This window comes from Phaethon aethereus (assembly GCF_964289735.1).
Source record: "Phaethon aethereus genome assembly, chromosome: 16".
NCBI classification, from domain to species: domain Eukaryota; kingdom Metazoa; phylum Chordata; class Aves; order Phaethontiformes; family Phaethontidae; genus Phaethon; species Phaethon aethereus.
In genome coordinates this window covers 3,598,162-3,617,586 of record NC_138592.1, presented here as the reverse complement: position 1 = coordinate 3,617,586, position 19,425 = coordinate 3,598,162, and the positions used below count along the sequence as shown (strand labels likewise).

The 19,425-nt window shown below is 56.2% G+C and overlaps 1 protein-coding gene across 1 annotated transcript; it reads right to left on the bottom strand.

Moving 5' to 3' along the window:
* Positions 1-3,055: 3,055 nt before the first annotated feature.
* Positions 3,056-15,878, bottom strand: GATA5 (GATA binding protein 5; the record flags this gene model as incomplete). The annotated part of the gene is made up of 6 exons (XM_082007208.1): positions 13,703-15,878; positions 11,615-11,781; positions 5,899-6,024; positions 4,957-5,044; positions 4,243-4,367; positions 3,056-3,211 (listed from the first exon to the last, which is right to left on the bottom strand). Exons 1-6 carry the CDS (start codon positions 14,220-14,222, stop codon positions 3,056-3,058), a joined length of 1,182 nt encoding a protein of 393 aa, XP_081863334.1. The 5' UTR covers positions 14,223-15,878.
* Between the last annotated feature and the right edge of the window lie 3,547 nt (positions 15,879-19,425).

Below are 19,425 nucleotides of genomic sequence, written 5' to 3'. Positions count from 1 at the left end.
GGCTGCACTCAGGAGGTGCAGGACAGCGGATGCCGCCTGGGATGCCCATAACCTCCAGATCAGCTGGGGGGTCTGGTTCTCCCGGACCTCAGTTTTGGGTCTGATCCCCTCCATTGCTGCCGCCCCAACCATCCAAGCTCCTGCAAGCATGCGGGCCGAGCTGGGCTGCGCAAGCGGGCGCCCGGAGGCTGTAGGAGCAGGATTGAGGAGGTAGCATGAACTGGGGAGACGCAAACTTTCTCGTGGTTTTTGTTCACAACTTTTGGGGAAAATGCTCCTCTTCGCCATGTAACGAGGGGTACAAAGGGACGTGGACCCCCCAAGGAAGGTCTTCAAAGTGGTAGGTTGGGAAGGTAATGGCCGGAAGGTGTATGGGTCCCTCTGGATGCAGCTGCCGCAAGGCTGGGACCTGCACAGCGTGAGCTTCCCGGCTGCTGGCTCCTCTGGGGCTGCAAGGACCGGGAAGAGGGGAAGCCTCCCCTGTCCCGCAGGGCTGTGCAGACGGCGCTGCCTCTCCCGTTAGGGCTGACCAGGAGACAGAAGCTTGTGGGGACGGCTCCCGCCTTGGGGATGGGAACGAAAGATGGGAAGACACCTCTAAGAAATGAAAAACCAGCGTTGTGGATGGTGCCGTCCAGTGAGTGCAGGGAGTGAGCAGGAAGGAAAAATTATACATGTCCCGGTTGTTTCACTTCTTGTCCCTCTGCCTCGTTTCGTCAGCCACCAGCCCCCAGAGCATCCCGACGCCCGGTCAACGGTTACCAACAGGCAATAAATAAAACTGCTGGAGCCACTGGTGTCAACATCTTGGCATTGTTTGGGTCTCCTTGTTTGCCTTTAAAATAACTCTCCCCCTGGGGGTCACACAGATGAAAAAGCAAGGACCCCCTGCCATCGTCCATAGAAATCATCTTGCTACGACTTGTGTTGCTCTGCCTTTTTTTTTGCCTGCAAATCTTGGGGTTTGGGGAGCTGCCCAGGAGCGTTACTCATGCTACGCCCAGGGCTCCTGCTCCCTCCTGCCCGCCCGTGTCCCGACATGCCGCCTCGGGCGCCTGCAGGTCGCCTGAGTCCAGGCCACATCACCCATTTTCCTGACTCCCAGAGGCACAGTTTGGGCTGGATTTGGGGATGGTGTCCCTCTGCCAGCCCTGTGCTGCTGGCTTATCTGCTGCACGGCTGTGCCCGGCTCTGCTGCGGATGTTGGCACGCCAGAGAGTGGAAAAACAAACCGGGGAGACATGGATCCATGGTGAGAGCCTGGCCATGCAAATATAGCGTGCCATTGCCGAGCCCAGCGCTGGGGGGATGCCCCTCCGTGACAGCCTCCGCCTGGCACTGGAGCTTGGCATGATGCAAGCTGCTAGTGAAGCTCTGGAGGCACAAGAAATACTCCTCCAAAGACCGTTTTCATCCATGGGCTTTGATAAAATGGTGGCTTGAAACCCCCCGTGCCTGCACAGGGCTACGTTGAGGGACCAGCCGCTGAGCTACAGCAGCACTGGAGGGGACCAATGCTCCCCAGCGCCTGGAGCATCTCCTTTCCTCCAGCAAGGGTTGCATGGTGGAGAGCATTGTCCTCCATCTCAGCCGAGTTGCTACTTGACATCAGATTCACTCTCCCTTCTCATCTCTAGCCTGTTATTTATAATAAAAATCAAGTGATCCATCTCTTCTGACAAGAGGAAGAGTTGCTGCAGGAAGCCCTGGACAGGTCAACTTCTATATTAAGGAACTATTACTTGACGGCTTCCTGGCCATAAATAGCCCTTCAGCCAGGCTGGGGATTCGATTTAGAAATAACAAACGAAGCAGGCCATAGAAGTAACTTCATGACCTTGCTCCCTCTTCATTTCCCACCCATCTCCCATCCTCGGTATGGTCTCCTCACCCCCAGGCTCCTCGGGAGCCTCAGGGCCCCCTCGCATGCCTCCAGCAGGGCACATCTCTCCGTCGCCCATCTCCCCGGGGCAGCTCCGAGAAGCTGCAGAAATGCACCGTTGCCAGCTTTTGGCAGTGTGATGTGCATCACTGATGAGCTTTTGCTACAGCTCAGCTCCAAGGAATTATTTTCTACCTGGCTTTTATTAAAATAATTAAAAAGGAATCTCTGCCCTGCATGGCTGAAAGCTGGAAATCCTCCATTCAAAACATCCCCAAAACTGGACAGAAACAAACATACCTGCAAAACACCCTTTATTTTTCAGTCCCTCAAACCTTTCTCTTAACTTTCGGAGGATTAACTTCTGATTTTCTAATGCTCAGAGGTGGCAATTCAAAAACAATCAGGAAATACAAAAGAAAACCAGCATTTCAGTATTCTTTTATTATTGGGAGGTTTTTGACCATTTTTGTCATGTGGTTTGCCTAAAATAATAATAAAAAAATCTTTGTTTGGAGCTGGAAAGGGAAGAGCAGCGTGTTTATTTCATGTATGACTCATCAGCTCAGTGTCGATACGCTAAACGCTTCAGAAGCTAACACTCTATAGAGATGATCATTTTTAATACAAACCAGTAAATGTTTAAAACAACCATCGCTTTTTTTTTCCTCTTTTCCTCCTGTTGTGGCCAATAAAACATAAGGGAGGCCATACAGTTTACATTTTAATAAAATTAAGTTATTTGGTGCCACGTTATTGCAGTCTTTATTGGAAAGTGGAATAAATTGCACACAGAGGAGTCATAGGAGGGAGAAATCACTGCGAATAAACATAGATTCTGGGATGCATTTATTTGCTGGTTTCATCTCAAAGGAGGAAGGCTTTCCCCGGGAAAACGGAGGCGGCCCCGGGGCTCCGGCCTCGGGGAGGCAACCCTGGGTCGCTCCGGCTGACGATGAGCTTTCTGGGGAGCTGGTGCCACAGCAGGACCATCCCAGCCCTGTCCAGCCAGCGTTTTCCACACGCATCCTCCAAGAGAAACCTGTCCTGCGGCCGTGGCTCAACACCCGCAGTCCCGAAGCGCCGGGGCAGCCCGTCCTCCTGCCCGTCGGCCGTTTGCAGGGCCAGCCAAAAATGTTGGTCCCGAGGCTTTTTGCTGGAGGTTGGGGGTTTCTAGGCGAGCGCCAGGGCACACCAGGAGTCCTGCCGGAGCGGCACGCTCAGCCCGGGCTGCGGGGCCATGGTGGTGGGGGAGAAGGTGTAGTCCTCGGGCTCGAATTTGAACTCGCCGTGGCCGCCGGCCAGCGCCTCGTCCGACTGGCTCTGCGCCTGCCCCGGGGAGGGAAGCAGAAAGTCGTTAGAAAGCCTGTTATTAGCCAACGGGTCACTCTCCGCCTTGTCACAAGGCGGTGGCAGGACTAGGCTGGATTACGAACAGGGAGGGTTATCCCTGATGTTACTGCTGCCCTTCGGAGGAGCCCGCAGCGGGGCAGGAAGGGTGCTCCGTCCCCAGCAAGGACCAAGTGGGGAGGAAGCATCCCGGCACGCATTTGCGTTTATTTATTGCCTAGACGTGTCTGGTTTGGAGATCTCTAGGCATGCGTATATTTTTTAAGGGCACAGCACAAATCAGATTTATCAGTTTCAGCCAAAAAAACCCCCTCTCCCACACGGCACGGCTGGCACCGTGCCAGGCGCTGGGGTGCTGGAGCTGAGCTTCCCCTCCATGCACACACGTCCAGCTCAGGAAGGGCTTAGCCCCAGCATAAAGATAGTGCTGGGTCACAAAATTTTGATGTGCGGGTTGATTTAGAGCCATTTTTGCCTCCGTCAAGACAAAACAGCAACCCACCCCAAGGAAATCCTCGGGGCAGCAGCACAGCCTGGCAGTCTGGGCTCTCTGACAGCATTACAGCTCTGAGAGGGCTGAGCACCTCAGGGTGCAGGTAGCGTATGCCCAGGGAGCCTTTTCTAGGCAGCCACAGAAATTTCCACCCTGGGCTAATCCCACCAACTTGACGGGGTTGTAACTCCCAAGATTTCAAGGCAGGAGATGGGAATCAAACCCAGCTCTGTGCCAAAGATGGTTCGCCACCCATCGCCTCCAGGCTTGGACCTCCCAGTTCCCCACTGCAACCTGGAAGAGCCGATGGGGAGCCAACAGGCTGCAGCCCTTCCTGGCGCACAACGTCCTGGCTCCCGCTCCCTGCTCTCCTCGCTCTGAGGCAGTCCACCAGGCTGGTGGCCCCAGTGCAATGAACTAATTGCTTAGCCTCATCACGTCCTCGCAGGTCAGTGCCGGCCGAGGCGTGAGCAGCACCCGCCCCAGCAGGCGATGGCTGTGGGCCCCTGTGCCTTACCTGGGACACCGACACGATGGTTTGTCCGGGATACTGCGAGGTCGCGCTGGGCTCCGACTTTAAAGTGACCGTGCTGTCTGAGTTCGTAATGGAAGAAGGGGAGTTAGTGGCCGAAGTTGTAGACCCTGAAAAACAATCGGTACGGGATGGTGAAGAAACATAGGTGTAAATCTGCTCGTAAGGAAATTTATATTTTAATGGTTAGCATCACAGCTCATGGCACAACTCTACTCTTCTCTGCTCCACCACATCTCTGTCAGGGTAAGGCTTTGCATTTGGCTGCCAAGATGCTGATGGAGGAGGAGGAGCACCCTGTCAGAGCCTGGCAGTGCTGGTCCTGGTACAGGCCAGATGGGCTGATGTTGAATGTGCCGTGATATCTTCCCCTGACTCTCTAATACACCATTCCCAGTCCTGTTTTTTCCCATTACTCAATTTAGCCCAGATCTGCTTGAACATGAGCGCTGCTGGGCTGGAGCTGGGTGCCCGCAGTGCAAAGAAACCTCATGGGAATACGGCAGCGGTGAGACTTCCCACCTATCATCCTCCTTTCATGGAAGGTCTATGCATAAATACAGGTCCTACATCTAAAGCAATCATCAGGGGAAAAAAAAAATCACAATATTATTTTCTAACTATCATAATTTCTTGCAGAAGACATATTGAGGTGAATTGTGCTCCAAGCCCCCGTGATGGATCACAGCAGCACTGTACCTGTTGAGGTTTTGCCTTTGGTAATGTTTTTAGGCTTCCTTTTCCTCGTCTGGATGCTTTCCTTTTTCATGGCCAGAGGTCGTGGTACCTTGACATTCATAAAATTTGGAATCATTAATACTGTATTTTACTTCGCTCCTTCCCACACACATGTTGCTCTCCTATTTACGTGCTGTAGCTCATGCAAAGCACCTAAAGTCCTTGTCCTTCACTAAGTGCTATTTTTCTCCGCGACAGGCCTTGGCTGGAAGATGTATAAGGCTAACAGCTAAGGCTTTCCCACAAATTCTGTTTTTTCCTTTATTTCCTATTTTCCTTTTCCTGATTTATTAGTGACCTTTATGACAGGGCCCTATTAAATTACACTGACAGACGGAGAGCCTACATGGCTCAGAGGGAACAGTCATGGGATAAAGAGACTTTAACCTTTACAGCCGAAATCTGAAGAGGCCTGGATGGAGGGATGAAGTCTCCTCTTTGGCTGATGGACATGTTACCAACAGTTCCCATCCTCTGGGGATAAATGTTATCAGCCAGCCTCCACGTGGACTCCTTAGCATCCTTCACGCATTCTTAATTACCACATCTAGAAGAAATATGCTCCTTATCTCCAGTCTGGGTTTGGGGAGCTTCGGCCTCCAGCCACTGGTAAGCTTTCTTTTTGGGGAGTAACTTGGCAAACAACCTGATTAAGAGCCACCCAGCGCCAGAAATCTCTCCTCTATGCAGGAGAACGTCCTGAGAGTGTTCCAGTGCACCCTTAGCCTTATTCTGGAGAACCCCGGGAGACCGAGATTTCAACTGTTCAAGGAGACAGGACTGGGTTACGGCTCTTCTGGGTCCAGTCTAGAAGCTGGTCCCTCCAGACCTGGATATCTTGGACCTGCTGGGTGGTGATCCCAGCACCCAAAGGGTCCCTCCCGGTGCAGACGCGCTCCTCACCCCATGGAGCTTCATGTACAACCCGCAGGCGTTGCAGACGGGCTCCCCTTCGGCGTTCCTTCTCCAGAGGGTGGTATTGGTTGTGTGGCAGTTAGTGCAACATAGGCCAGCACGTCTAGATGAAGACTTAAAAACAAGCACACACACACATGGATGCACACATAAGAATGATTAATTGGGAAGTTTTCTTTCATATAAAAATAAAATCTCCAATTACATTAATTTCCTGGAAAATGTGAAACACACATGATAGCCAAATTCAGATCAAAGAAATTACATTCAAATGAGATCACTCTAATTTGCAAGTGCTTTTTTTCATTGAGCTTGATAAGCCTGGCAAATATCCTTGCAACTCGTTTCACAAACTTCGAACAAATCTGCTGCAAGTGATCAGGACTCAGATCACAGAGAACTTTCCTCCAGGAGATTCACTCAGACGGAGCAAGAGATGGAAAATGCCAGCCAGGCTTCAAGAGCACAAAGAAAACTCCTCACGCTTCAGGTGAACTCTTGTTCTGGTTTTCTGCACTCAGAACTACCACTAAAGTTAACAACATCCCAGTTAATCTCTGGTTTAAACCAAATGGAATCAATTGGCTGAACTGAGCAGAACCAAACTGAACTGGCCCATGATGGGACCAGGGAGGTTATTCTTTACACGTCTCGCAGATAATCTGTTCTCTTACAGGCTGCAGAAACACCATGCAAACATTAATTAATGACATATTTTGTGAGTGCAGTGACTGCTGGCTCTGAAAAGTTAATAATTCCAAACGGAGAAGGAAAATATTCTGGCAGAAGCAGCAAACCCGTTTCTGACAACCGTACTCCAAGCCACTGGAAAATTCACAAGTCCCTATATCCAGACTTGTCAGCTCAATAGGCATTTCATTTGAAAGTTTATTAACTCTAGGTGTTGAAACTATTTTAATAAAAGACTTCACTAAGTATAAGATACCAGCGACATAAGTAATATCACAGGCTTTCCACGTTCAGGTGTTTTAATATGTTCTTCAGCCTTGAGGAAAATCACTTTGATTCCTCTCAAAGGCAGACGATAGGCAATGCAGGCAGTGAAGAACTCCCTGTTTGTTTATTCTTCCCTTATTGCTTGATATCATGACTGAGGAATATGACGAATGAGGTGGGAAGAGTACAAATAAAACCGAAATGTTTTTACAAGGTTAGCAGTCAAATAAAGATCAGCTTTGAGTTTCAAGAGACACAAGTGACATGCCCAAGCTTTGATTCACTCGTTGCTCAGCAAAGACGTCTCAGCAACTATTTGCAAATAACGGTATCGCTTTGGAAATTATTCAGCTTTCAAGAAACAACCAGGCAAAAATAGTAATACACCAAGGTGTGAGCTGACAAGCCTGGCACAGAGGAGGGGACAGCAATCCTTGTCCCTAATATGGGACATGGTGTCACAGCGAGATCCTGGAGCAGCTACAGAGCTTGCTTAAAGTCCTTCAGCTGCCGGAGCTGTGCCGTCCACCCCTGCAACCAGGAGGGACCTCAGCCCCGATGGGAGCAGAGGGAGGTGCTGAGCACCCGATGGGTGCAAGGGCTCTGAGGACCAGCTCCTGCCAAGGGCGCGGAGGGGAATTTGGAGGCGCTCAGCCCTGGGGAAACTGTGAGATCTGTCATCGCCCGCAGATGGAGGAAGGACAACACAAAGCCCTTTGGAAAGCCCCGAGATTTCTGGGCCACCACAGGTCCCTGGGACAGAGGGACACACTGTCCCTATTTCGTACGGTGTTTTGTCCGCGTCTTGCAGATGAGGTGGCAATGAGACCTGTCACTTTGGTGGCCCAAGGGCAATGCCAGCCCTGCCAGAGCTCTGCCCACCCTTCCAGCACTGCGTCACAACCTGCTCGCTGGCCTTCTGCTGGGGCAGCGGCACGTGCCTTCTGCATCTCCTGCACATCATTCTGTGGGCTGCCTCATCCTCGCACAGCCAGGGAGAGCAGAAACCACCCTCCATGACCAGATATTACAACTCAAACCCCAGAAACCCCACCAGAACCTGGCCCTGCACCGTAACTTGCCAGCTTAGCAAGAAAGAGACAGTCAAGGCTACTATTGCTTACTGAAGGACGAGGGTACAATACGTTATTGCTGGTTTCCCAGCAGTTCCCTTAAAAGAAAATGCATTTCTGCCTGCCTCCACCCAGCTGCCTTTGTACCATTCTGACCTTGTCTAGGAAGTTGTTGACTTCAACATTGTGCTCCAGTGTTTATTTATACAAATGCAGCATACACTCAAACAAAAACTCTTCATGGACCGGGCTTGACGGCCAAGTGCTGCTGATAAGCTCAAGGAATGGTGAACTGCTGCTCATTGAATCAACTGTGTGTGAACGCTGCTTGGAGAGCCCAAAAAATTCAGAGCCAGCAGGGCAAGTCTTCTGAGCAAGGCCAAAGCCGTCAGAGACTTTGCTTCACCTCCTTTTCAAAGGTGGAAATGAAACCACAGGGTTTCACAGGAAAAAAAGAAGCCTCTGAACCCCCAGGTTTAAGCAACGCTTCTCCGTCCCCCTTGCCAGCAGGACGGAGGGGACCTGGTGGTGCTAGGAAAGAGGTTGCAGCAAAGCGTGCCGAGATACCCGAGCTCAGCTCCCGAAAGCAGGCAGATCTGAGGCTCAGAGCCGAAGGCAGCAGCATCTGCTGAGATTTGCCTTTGTTACCATGGCTCTGGGCAAAGCTGTACCTTGGAGGACAAGGGAGCAGCAGGAACTGAAGGCCAGGAGAAAGCCAAGGCACGCACCGTGAACACCGCACGGCTCTAGGGTCCTATTAGATTGTCCCAGGGCTGTGATCAGTCCCAACCCCACCTTCCCCAAAAGGGTCACCAAACCCACTATGTATGCATTGCAAACTGTAAAAAAGGACAGGCTGAAAAAAATACCCCCTGAGCCAAGCCAGCAAAACTCAACTCCAGGTTAGTCCTTCGACGCAGGATGGTGTGGGAGCTGCTGAGCACGGGACGGCTCTGCTCCTTCACGGGGGGACTGCGTGTGCCAGGACGGAGCCATCCGCCTACAGCGGCTGCTCCTGGATGGTAAAAGTGATTTGGCTTTTAGGACCGGGTCTAAGGTATCTTCTTGTGAAACGTACTGAGAAACTTTGGCTAGAAAAGGTAGTGCCTAAAATAAAGTGCTGCTCCCATCCTCCGCCGAGATAAATCCTTTCTGCTAAAAGCCACACTGCTTTGAATCCAGCCACGGGCTGTAGCAAAACGGCTGTCCCTGCTGCGCAAAGGATGTTGTCCTTACCGCAAAAAAAGAGACAAAAAATGAACTGGAAGCTAGAATACTATTGCTCGCCCGCTCCCACGCACAATAGACTGAGTGCTACCGAGCTGCAGGACGTCATTCCCGCAGTGTTATCTGGGCCACGCCGCGTTCTCCGGGGCTTTCAGCAGGACTTTGCTTTGTGAAAACAGAAGTCAGAATAACTCCCAGCGCGGCATCTACTTACAGAACAAAGGTCATAACGTAAAGGACAAAAGCAAGCATTTTTCTTCCCCGCGCCTGTATTTCACCGCATTGTGAAACAGCCGATTTCATCGTTCCTAGAGCAACGGTGTGTCACCGTGTTCGCCGCTCTGCTCCGAGCCAGCCCGTGCTTATGGGCAGGGAACACATCCCCTGCCATGATAATCATTCGGGGGAAGAAAAATCCCAAGCCACAGGGGTGCAGGTCGCTCCCTCGGTGGTGGATTTGCAGAGTACGCCTGGCACCCTCTTGTCCATCATCAGTGGATCCCCCTTCCTCTGACGGGGCAGAACTCGTTGCAACATGACATTTCAAACTCTTGGGAAAATCCAAGATTTTGAAATGTTTCATTCCAGTATCAGGATGGAAAGTCAAAATTGCAGCCCCTTCTCTAATCCATAAAACAAAACCCCCTGAAGTATTTCAACCTTACCGAAACATTTCCCCTGGATAAGAATCGTCTCTTTCATTTGGGCTTTATCATTATTGCACTGATTGCCAAAATAATCATAAAAAAGGTTGGAAGTGCTTTGATAATTCCCGGCAAGATTTGCTTATCCTTGGGAAACGGTCTCAACTCTGCAAACCAGCGTCCTCCACCAGAAAACTTTGTTAAAATCTTTGCCGAAAAATGCCTCGCGGGTGCTACGCGTGGGGCCGTGCCGGCAACGACGGCGGAGCAGGCAGGGAGCTGCCTGCACCACGCGCGTAGGGTGCGGGCAACACAAGGCTGTCTCCCTTCCCACACGCCGACACAAAACACTGAATAGCAGTGAGACCACTCCAATTCCTTTGGGGAAAAGCTGTTCCAAAAAACCCTGGAAATTCATCCAGCACCACATTTTGATGCCGGTCCCAAACACGGAGCTGGATTTAACCTGGTTTGCACCTATCGCTCTGCGCTCGGATCGTCTTTGCTGTGAAGAAATCAGCAGCGTAACTCTGCGATTAGCAGCACAGCAGCGGCCAGAGCCCGCTGCCGGGCTGCAGGCTTACTGTCATTAATTAAAGGAGACGGGGAGGATTTTGGTGAGACAGGCAAATCCTGTCGGATATTGATAAATGTTTCACAGAAATGCCGTGATTTTGATGTGATGAACAAACCAGGGTGATTTTCCACGGAGCCGCTGCTCATTTCAGTTTGCAAATCCAGAGTCACGTTTCCGGGATCGGAATCAGAATGAAACCTCTTGCTCAATCCCGATTTGTTTGTTTGTTGGTTTGTTTTTACAGTTTTCTTACACAGAAACTTGTCACTGTTGGGTTATTGCTAGTAATTTGTTTTGCAATGAACAACAAAACAACAAAAAACCTGCGGGAATACACCCCGAGTGAAAGCAAAAGGAGCTCCCAGCTGTTCCCCAGCACGGCTCCAACAAACATCCTGTTTGTAATGACGGCTTCTGATGACAGGCTCTGAAACCAAAACTGTTACCACCAAATTTAAACATCCCAAAGCGACTCTACACAAAAAAAAGAGGAGGTGCCTTTCCTCTCTCACGATGGGATCCCAATTGGAGGAAACCCAATATCACACTGGGAGGGGGGCAGGAATTAATGCTTTAACCTGCAGAGACATGGGGAACTACCAAGCCCCAGATTTCCCCGTAGGCAGGCGGGTGAAGGCAGGGGGGGAACTGGGCCCCATCCTGCTCCCATTGCGAGCGGCCGCAAACCTGCTTGGGCCAGCTCGGGATCAGCCCTGTCTCCTCTTCAACTACCCTGCCCAGACCGTGTGTGTATGCATGCAGAACTAGGAAATTATAATAATAATAATAATAATAATAATAATAATAATAATAATAATAATAATAGAATAAAAAGCAATGTGCCCACTGCAAGAAGGGAGCCGGGGGAAGCCCACAGAGCCCCGGATCACAGGCAGAGCTGCTCAGCTGCCGCTCGGCTGCAGTGCAGCCCCTCCGTGCAGCCCCGGGACCCCTCCGGTCCCTGCTGCCCTGTCTCTGTGCTCCTCACCAGCCATGCCGGGGCAGCAATCCCTCCGGATGCACTCCGCTCCTCCAGACCCGGGCTGGCTCTGCACCTCAACAAGGGGTTCCTGCCGATGCTGATGGCATTTTATTTGTGGGAGAACCGAGGGTCGAACAGTCCCTAACACAAGTACAGAGATCCAACCGCGACAGCCCCCCGGCTCCTGCCCTCCAGCCACCCCCCGGGTGGAGCGGGGGATCCCTGCGGGATTTCCCCCTCTTACCAGCCTCTTCTGCGGCTTGAGTGGCCGGTTGATGCCATTCATTTTGTGGTAGAGGCCGCAGGCGTTGCACAGGTAGTGCCCGGTGCCGTCCTTCCTCCAGAGCGGTGTGGACATGGCCCCGCAGTTGACGCACTCCCGGCCGTCCCCGGGGAACTCCTCCAGGTACTCTGGAAGGGACACCCAAGGCGTGTGGGTCAGGAGCCATCCCCACCGCACAGGGCCACCCGGGGCTGGGGTCCCCACGGGGACCCTGTGGGAGAGGGTCCCTAATCCTCTGTGTCCAACTGCTCCTCTGCCAGGGACTATCCCTGCCCGGTGGGAATTCACCTCCACCCGACAAAGCGTGGACCAAAACCCCTTTAATTCCTCCACACCTTAATCTTTTATTAAAATCTAATTATATTAAAATCTAATATTTTCCTCAAAGACAGCATATTACCCCCAAAAGACCCCAAAGCGCTGGGGTGTCTCCCTGCGATGGGAAGGGACAGGGAGCCCATTAGCGGGAGAGCATGGCGTTATCCCAGCACCGGGTGCCAAAAATAAATTGTGGGTGGAATGGGTGCAAAATGGGGTGATTTTCCTGATTTCCATCAAGGCGCCTTTGTCGCTGCCCAGAGGAGAAGGGCTCGGGGCTGCCCGGGGGACCACCACCGGCCGCCCGCGGCCCCGGGCTCCTGCTCGCCAGGCTCCAACTCGTCTTTCGCCCCCCCCCCCACCCCGCGAAAGCCCCGGGAAGAAGCCGCGGCGATGCCCGTTCCGAGCACCGTCCCCGATCCGCGGCAAACGGGCGGCCCGGAGCAAAACCGAAGGACCCTTCGGTGGAGAGTCGATCTCTTTCCTCCTGCCGCTTTTTTCTCGCTCTCTTTTTTTTTTTTTTTGAAATAAATTCCTCCGTTTGGAATGTTACTTTCTTTCGAAAAAAAATACACTTTTTTTTTTTTAAATCTTCGATCGTATTAATAATGATCCAACGGTAAGAAAAAGAACAAAAGTTAAAAAGGAGAAAATGGAAAATAAAAATAAAACTTAGAAAGTAAAAAAAAGTTGCAATAATTCATTAAACGAAAAAAGAATAGTTCACGCTACTTAAGAGCGGTTTACACTATTCGAGAGCAAAAAATAAACGGCAGAGAGGACGGCGGCCACTCTTTCAGATCCGAAACCACCAAATTCAAAGCGCGGAAGAGATTTCTGCGCCATCACCTCCCGCGGCAGGACCGGGGCTGATCCCTTCCCGCACAACGCCGCGGGTTTTCCCAGACAAAGAGAAAATCCTGGAAAGAAACTGCTCCCGAGCCGCTCCGGCGTGGGGGGAAAAGCCGAGACGGGGAGGCAGGTCGGTGGGGAGGGGGCTGCTTCCCTGGTTTAACTTTGTTGTTGGGGTAAAGATAAGATAATTCGGTTCACCGCAGTAAAGATGATAACGCGGCTAAGATCTTGAAGTGGCTTTGAAAAGGTCTTTGCAAAGCCTCGCCGGAGGAGGATGGTGAAACACCCCCGGGGTTATAAACCCTGAGCACGGAGAGTCCTTTTAAACCAAGCCCCGAGCAAATAAAAGTTTTGGATGTGATGTAAAAGGCCTCGCCGGTGGGGGTGCAAAGGAACCGGAGGGCAGTTTAGTGCCCGAGGGCCGCAGAGCGGGCGGCTGCGGGCGGCGGAATGAGGAGACCGAGAGTCTGTTCAAACATAAACTAATTTACCACAATAAATTACTTAAAAGGGAGGCAGCTATAAATCTGCCCCGCTAATTTAAACACAAGGGTAAGTCTTGAAGCACAGGCACAAAGTCGATATTGTGGGAAGGAGATATTGGGGCGGGGGGGGGGGGTGTTGAACGGCCTCTGCTCCTCTGTCCTGCGGGGAACTGCTCTCCTTTGAAACGTGTTCTTTGCCCTTCGTGTCACACCCCCCACGCCTCCCAGCACCTCAGTCCAGGGTCAACCCGCCCTGCCCAGACCATCTCTTCAACCCTGGGTAAAGCCATCCCCTCCTGGCCCGGCGAGGATGGCTCCGACACCCCCCCCCCCGAAAGCCAGGGAAAGACTCGGCGCCCCGAGGCGACGGTGAGGGGCGACGGCGACCTACCGAAGGTGGACCTGCGGCCGGGCAAAGCCGCCTGCCTCGTCTGCAGGCTGTGCAGCACGCTGCTCTCAAAGTGTCCGGCCGTCCAGGAAGGCGGTATCTCGGGGGTCACGTAGGCGGGGTAGGGGCTGGAGTAAGACCCGTTAACGGAGCGCACCAAGGCGTTGCCGTACTGCTCCCGGCCCCCGCCGCCCAGCAGCAGGGGCCCCTGGTAGGCGCCGTCGCGGCCCGGGGGGCTGCTGCCCGGCGGGCTGTGGGGGTAGGAGAAGCCCGACGGCGGGTGGGGGCTGCCGGCGTTGAAAGCGGCGGCCTCGCCGCCGCTCTGCCCCCAGCCCGCGGGGCTGGCGAGGTGGCTCTGGTGCGGCTCGCAGCCTTGCAGGTAGGGCAGCGTCTGCAGGACGGAGGGTACCCGGGTGGTGGGCACGTAGACGGGCGAGCCGGCCGACGAGTGGAGGAAGTTGCCGGAGTCGTGGGAATAAGCCGACTGGCCATGGTTGGGGGCGAGGGCCAGACCCTGATACATGGTCCGTCCTCGGCGGTGGCGGCGGCTGCTCAGGGCCCGGCCGGCTGCGCCCCGGCGGTGCCGAGGGGCTCACTCAGAGGGACCTGCGGGGGAGAGCCGAGAGCCGCGGGCTGAGACCCCGGCAGAGCCCGGCCCGGGGCCCTTCGCACCCGCCGGCGAAAGCACCTCTTCCCCGCCTCACGCAGGGGCTGTAATTGCTAATTATTTATATATATTTATATTTTTTTCCTTTAAACTTTCCTCCGGTCAGCTTGTCCCGCGGGGGGAACCCGCGGCGCCGGGCCGAGCCACGGCGAGAAATACCCGCCGCGCAACGGGCAGCGGCTCCCGCCCGCCCCTTCCCTCCGCCCGCCCGGGCGCGTCCAATGGCCCGGAAAAAAAACAATTTTTTTTCTTTTTTTCTTCCCCCCCTCCCCAAAAGTATTTCCCTTCTTGTGGGTTTTTTTTTCGAGCCCCGGGCCTAGAGCTCGCCTCCGGGCCTTGCTGGCGGGGAGGCGGCCGGCCGCGAGGTCCCGGCGGCCCTTAGGCAGCGGCCCCGGACCGGGGGCACCCCCCGTGTGCCCCCCCCATCCACCGGTGCTGTCATTTGCTTGTGAAAAAGCGAAATAATCCCAAGGCGTGCCTCCCCGTGCGGACGGAGAGCGGAAGCCGCGGAGCAGCGCAAGAGCATCCCGGCCCCCCCGGGGCCGCCCCTCCCGCGCAGGTACTCACATGGCAGCGGGCCGGGAGCGGGGCCGGGCATGGCCGGGTGGGCATGAGGCTGCGCTCAGACCATCCAGGGAAATCCCAGGGAAAAAATATAAAAATAATAATAATAGTAATAATAAAAAATAGAATAAAGTTTACAGGGGAGGGTGGAGAAAAAAACAACCACAAAACAAAAACAACCACCACGACCCCCTGGCAGAGAGGGGCTGCCCTCCCCCGCGCCCTCCCGTCCCACCGCCGCCGTCTCCCGTGGGTGCGTCCCTGGCCGCGCCCGGCGGGGAAGTGGCGGCGGCGGCGGCGGCGGCGGCTCTTTACGGCCGGGCCCGGTGCGGCCCGGCCCACGTGACGGCCGGCGGGGTCGCCCCGGTCCCGGCGAGGATTGGGCGCCTCCCGGCACGGGGGGGGGGGGAAACGGACACCGGCATAAGTCCCGCCGGCTCCGCTCCCGGCGGGGGAGGATGCGCCAGGCGGGGCGGGTTGGGGGCAGGATGCGGCCCCCGAGGGTGTCCCGCACCGCCCCGGAGCCTCTGGCCGCTCCCCGCACCCCCCAGGGACGACGGGGTCCGCCCGCCCCCTGGAGAGGGCTGGGGGGTGGCTCTCTCCTTCGCGGCCCTCGCTGCGTTTCTGGGGCTCACCCCGGCGGGAGGCCATGCCCGCCCCGCGCCCTGGGCCGCCGGTAGGCACTGGGGAACACGCCGAAGCCGTCGGGGCTGTCGCGTAGCAGGGGCCGTGGCCGGGCAGCTCTCCTTTGCAATAAGCCCCACACCAACGGGAAAGGGCGAGGAGGTCCTCACCAGCCTGCCCCCCAGCCCGCCCTACCTTTCGCATAGCGGCCCCACGGCCCCGCTTGCCGCCTGCACGGCTGGGCCGCTTCGGGAGAGCAGCGCTTTGGCCCTTCACCGTCCCGTCGGGGCCGCGGGGCCCCGGCCGCCCCGCTTGCAGGTCTGTCTCTGCGGGGGGAGCAGCGGAGAGCGTCTCTCTCCCTTGCAGCCCCCCCGGCCTGGCCTCGCGACGGGGACAGAAGCCCTTTCCCCGCTTTTCCCCGTCGGCGCGGCCCCGGGAAGGGGCGGCGGGAGGGGCAGGAGCACTTGGTCCCGGATGGATTGTCCGGTTTAACTCTCCCCCGTGCCGGGCAGCGGGGCCGGGCCCCAGCCCGCCGCCGGCGCGAGAAAATAATTTCATCGTTATTGGGTTTTGCCTCCGGGGCGTGCAGGGGAATTTTTACCCCTTTGCCCCAAGGCGCCGGTGCTCTCGTCGGAGAAAAAAAAAAGCTTCGGCCTCACCCGCCACTCGCTCCATCCACGGGCGGACGGAGCTTTGCCGCCTGCAGGCCTCTACCGGCAGGATCAGGCCCCGGGAGCCCTCCCGTAACCGAGCCGGGCGCTGCCCGGCCGTGGGTCCCGACGCTCGGGGGACCCCGTCCAGCCCCGGCTCCGCAGGGACCGGCGCTGCGGGAAGGGTGGGAAATTTCGGCTCCAAAATAAACTGGTGCAGGAATGCCAGCTATTTCCCTCGGAATAATGCAACGCAACTGGCTGGGGATGTATTTATCTCCTCGCGAAAAGCGGCCGTTTACGGCTCGCAGGGTATCCCTGTGCCCGCAGAGCGAAAGGAAAAAAAAGAAAGGAAAAAGGAAAAAAAAATTAAAGGAAAAAAATTAAAAGGAAAAAAAAAAGAGGGAAAAAAGTTTCAGGAAAAGAAAACAACAACCCGGGGAGGCTCCTGCGCAGCAAGCCCGGGGCAGAAACGTCCCCGCGGAAAATCAGCCCCGGCCCCTCTGTGGCCGTGGCGGAGCCACCCGCGGGGTTTCCTTCGTTTCGTTTCGGTTGTTAAAAAGCGGGGCGAAGCCGTGGGGACCGGTGGGTTTCCAGGCGTTACAATTTCAAGGTGTTATTTCACTGTGATTTATTCTTTTTTTTTTTTTTTTAAAATGCGTGCGAGCTGCCCGCTCCGATCGCTCTTGGCTTTCAAATAAATGTGAAAACGTTGAAAGAAACGAAGCACTGCTGAAATCCGGAGGGATTTACCCACTGAGTATGTTCACGACGGAGGAAAACGCCGTGCGCGAAAACCTCCCGTGGACGTGTTGCATGTCTGTGCTCATACCTATCCAGTTGTTTTGTTTTTTAACCAGTTTTTCAACCCACTTTCTCCCCGCGGCGGCGTTAGCTCAGCTCCCGGCGGTGCCAGGGCTGCCTGGCTCTCGCCCACCGGGCAGCAGCGACCCGAGGCCGCGGTGAGAGGCGGCGGGTTCCACGGGCGGCTCTTCCCGCCGCGGCGCACGGCAGTGCCCGCGGGCGCGGAGCCGCGCTGCGGGCAGGTGCTCCGACACCGGGAGGATTCCAACACATATTCCAGTAGGGCATCAGCCCCGGGTGATGCCACCCACTCGTGAGGCCTGCGTGCCTCCCTGTCGCCGCGGTTTGGGTGTTTGTAGATGTTTGGGCCGCGCTCGGTAAGCGGGGGCCAAGTGGAGGGTGCGGGGATCTTCCGCGGAAGGTCCGGCGTGGGCGATGCTGGGCGGGAAGGTGCCAGCGTGGCACCGGTGCCACCGCCGTCCTGGCACTGTGCCCGGGGAAGTCACGCCGTGCGGGACATGGGGAGCCCGGGGACAGGCGGGGGGTCCCTGGCGCTCCCTGCCCCACCGAGGGCACCCCCGTGGCAGCCGGGCACAGGGCGCCGGACACCCCTGCCCGGGACCCAGCTCCCGGCGAGTCTTACGGGGGCACAAAACCCGCAACGCAAGCACTAGGGCAGGTGATGCCCGGACCCTCCGGAGGAGAGCGCAGACCCTCTCTTCCAGCCCCGTCCGGAGCCGGGGCGGGCGGGAAGGCCTCCCGGGAGCGCTCGGTGCCACCCCGACGGTACCCGCCGCCGGAGCTTTGCCACCGGTGCACTTCCCTTACCAGGCTCACGGTCCGTTAGACGGGCTGGGTCGCACCTGGCCCTGCTCTGCCTAGGGGACAGGGCCACATTTTGCAGGAGGGAGAGGGTTAGGAAGAGGTCCCCGCTCCCCATCCCCCCCCGTCCAGGCAGAGCCTGGCTCCGGCCGGGCCGGTGCGGCTCGGCACGGCTCCCCAGGGAGCCCTGGCCTCTCCAGGTGAGGCTCCCCCGGGCCGGGACAGACTGACAGACTGACAGACAGACTGCCCGGCGCCCCGGCCCCTCGGCCCTAATCCCGCTGCGGCTGATTTGTGACTCCTGCGCGGGGGCGGACGCGTGGGAGCGTCCTGCGCGGTCCCCGCGGGGGGCTTTTACCCGCCCCCGAAAACCAAGGGGAAAAAAAAGAAAAGGAGAGTGGGGGGAGGAGGGCAGCAGCGTACCCTTTCGAGAGGCGAGGCGCAAGCCCGCACCGGGATCCGCGGGTTCCCGTTCCCCTTCCAATGGTGTTCCTCCCCATTGCACGGAGGTGGCAATGAGTTACTACGTCCCCTTTCCTGCGCTGCCTCCCACGGGCGGCACCAGCCGTCCTGCCCCGGGGCTCGGGGCCGGCTCGCAGCCCGCTGCTCTCGGGGGTGCCGGCGGGGCCCAGTTCCCGCGTTAGAGTCGAGCCCAGCCCGGTGCCCCGCGGCGGGGCTCTGCCCGGGGCCCCCCCGCCCAGCAGCCGGCACCGAGCCCACTTCGGGCCGCCCCGAGCACCCCACTGCAAAGGGAAAGCCATCGCCTGCTTCGCCCCTGCACCGGGGGGGAGAACAAGCTCCCTGGGGGCTGTTGCCCCTGCCCAGTGGGCTGGGACTGATGGGAGGGAACCGGCGGGGTCTTCGTCCCCCTGGCCTGCATCCCCCCCATCCATATCCGTGGTCCCCGTCCCCTGGTCCGCATCCCTCCTCCCTCCATCCTCCCCCCAGCCTGTTCCTACCCTGTCCCCGAGGGGTTCCGAGCCCAGGTACCCCCTGCAGCTGGGCTGATTCCTCGGGCAGCGCTGGAGGAGAAGAGGGAAGCGCTGGACACAGCCAGGGCCGGGGGAGGCTCCAGCCAGCCAGGGGCAAGGACTGAGCTGCCCCAGCCCAGCCAGGCAGGGTTTTGTGCCTGGAGGAGTGAGGGGATGCCAGAGGGCTGCGTCTGAAAAGGGTTAAATAAACAGCAGGCTCTGCCAAAAAATATTTATCTCCTGTTATATGCATGTGGCAGTGGCTCTCAGGAAGGGGGGCTGTGAGAGGGGTGGTGGTCGGGGAAGTATTTAAAATCTTTCCCCCTCTTACTCTGAGATCCACTGGCATGGCAAAAAAAAGAGGTCCCGTAGAGCTGATGTTGCCTGCTGTCCCGTATGGACCCATTTTGTGGGGATGCTTCAATCAGCCATTCCTCCAGCTGCTCATGAGCCAACAATGGCTACAAAAATCACCCCACTTCCTTCAATATTTAGAGGGTACAAAATGCAGACTGCAATGCGTGCCCCCCTAAGATGGGTAACTTGGCCTGTGCCTCCTAAAAGTGACCTTTGCATGTGCGATTTTGGGCCCAGTCGTTTAAAATTAATTTCCCTTCCAGGCTG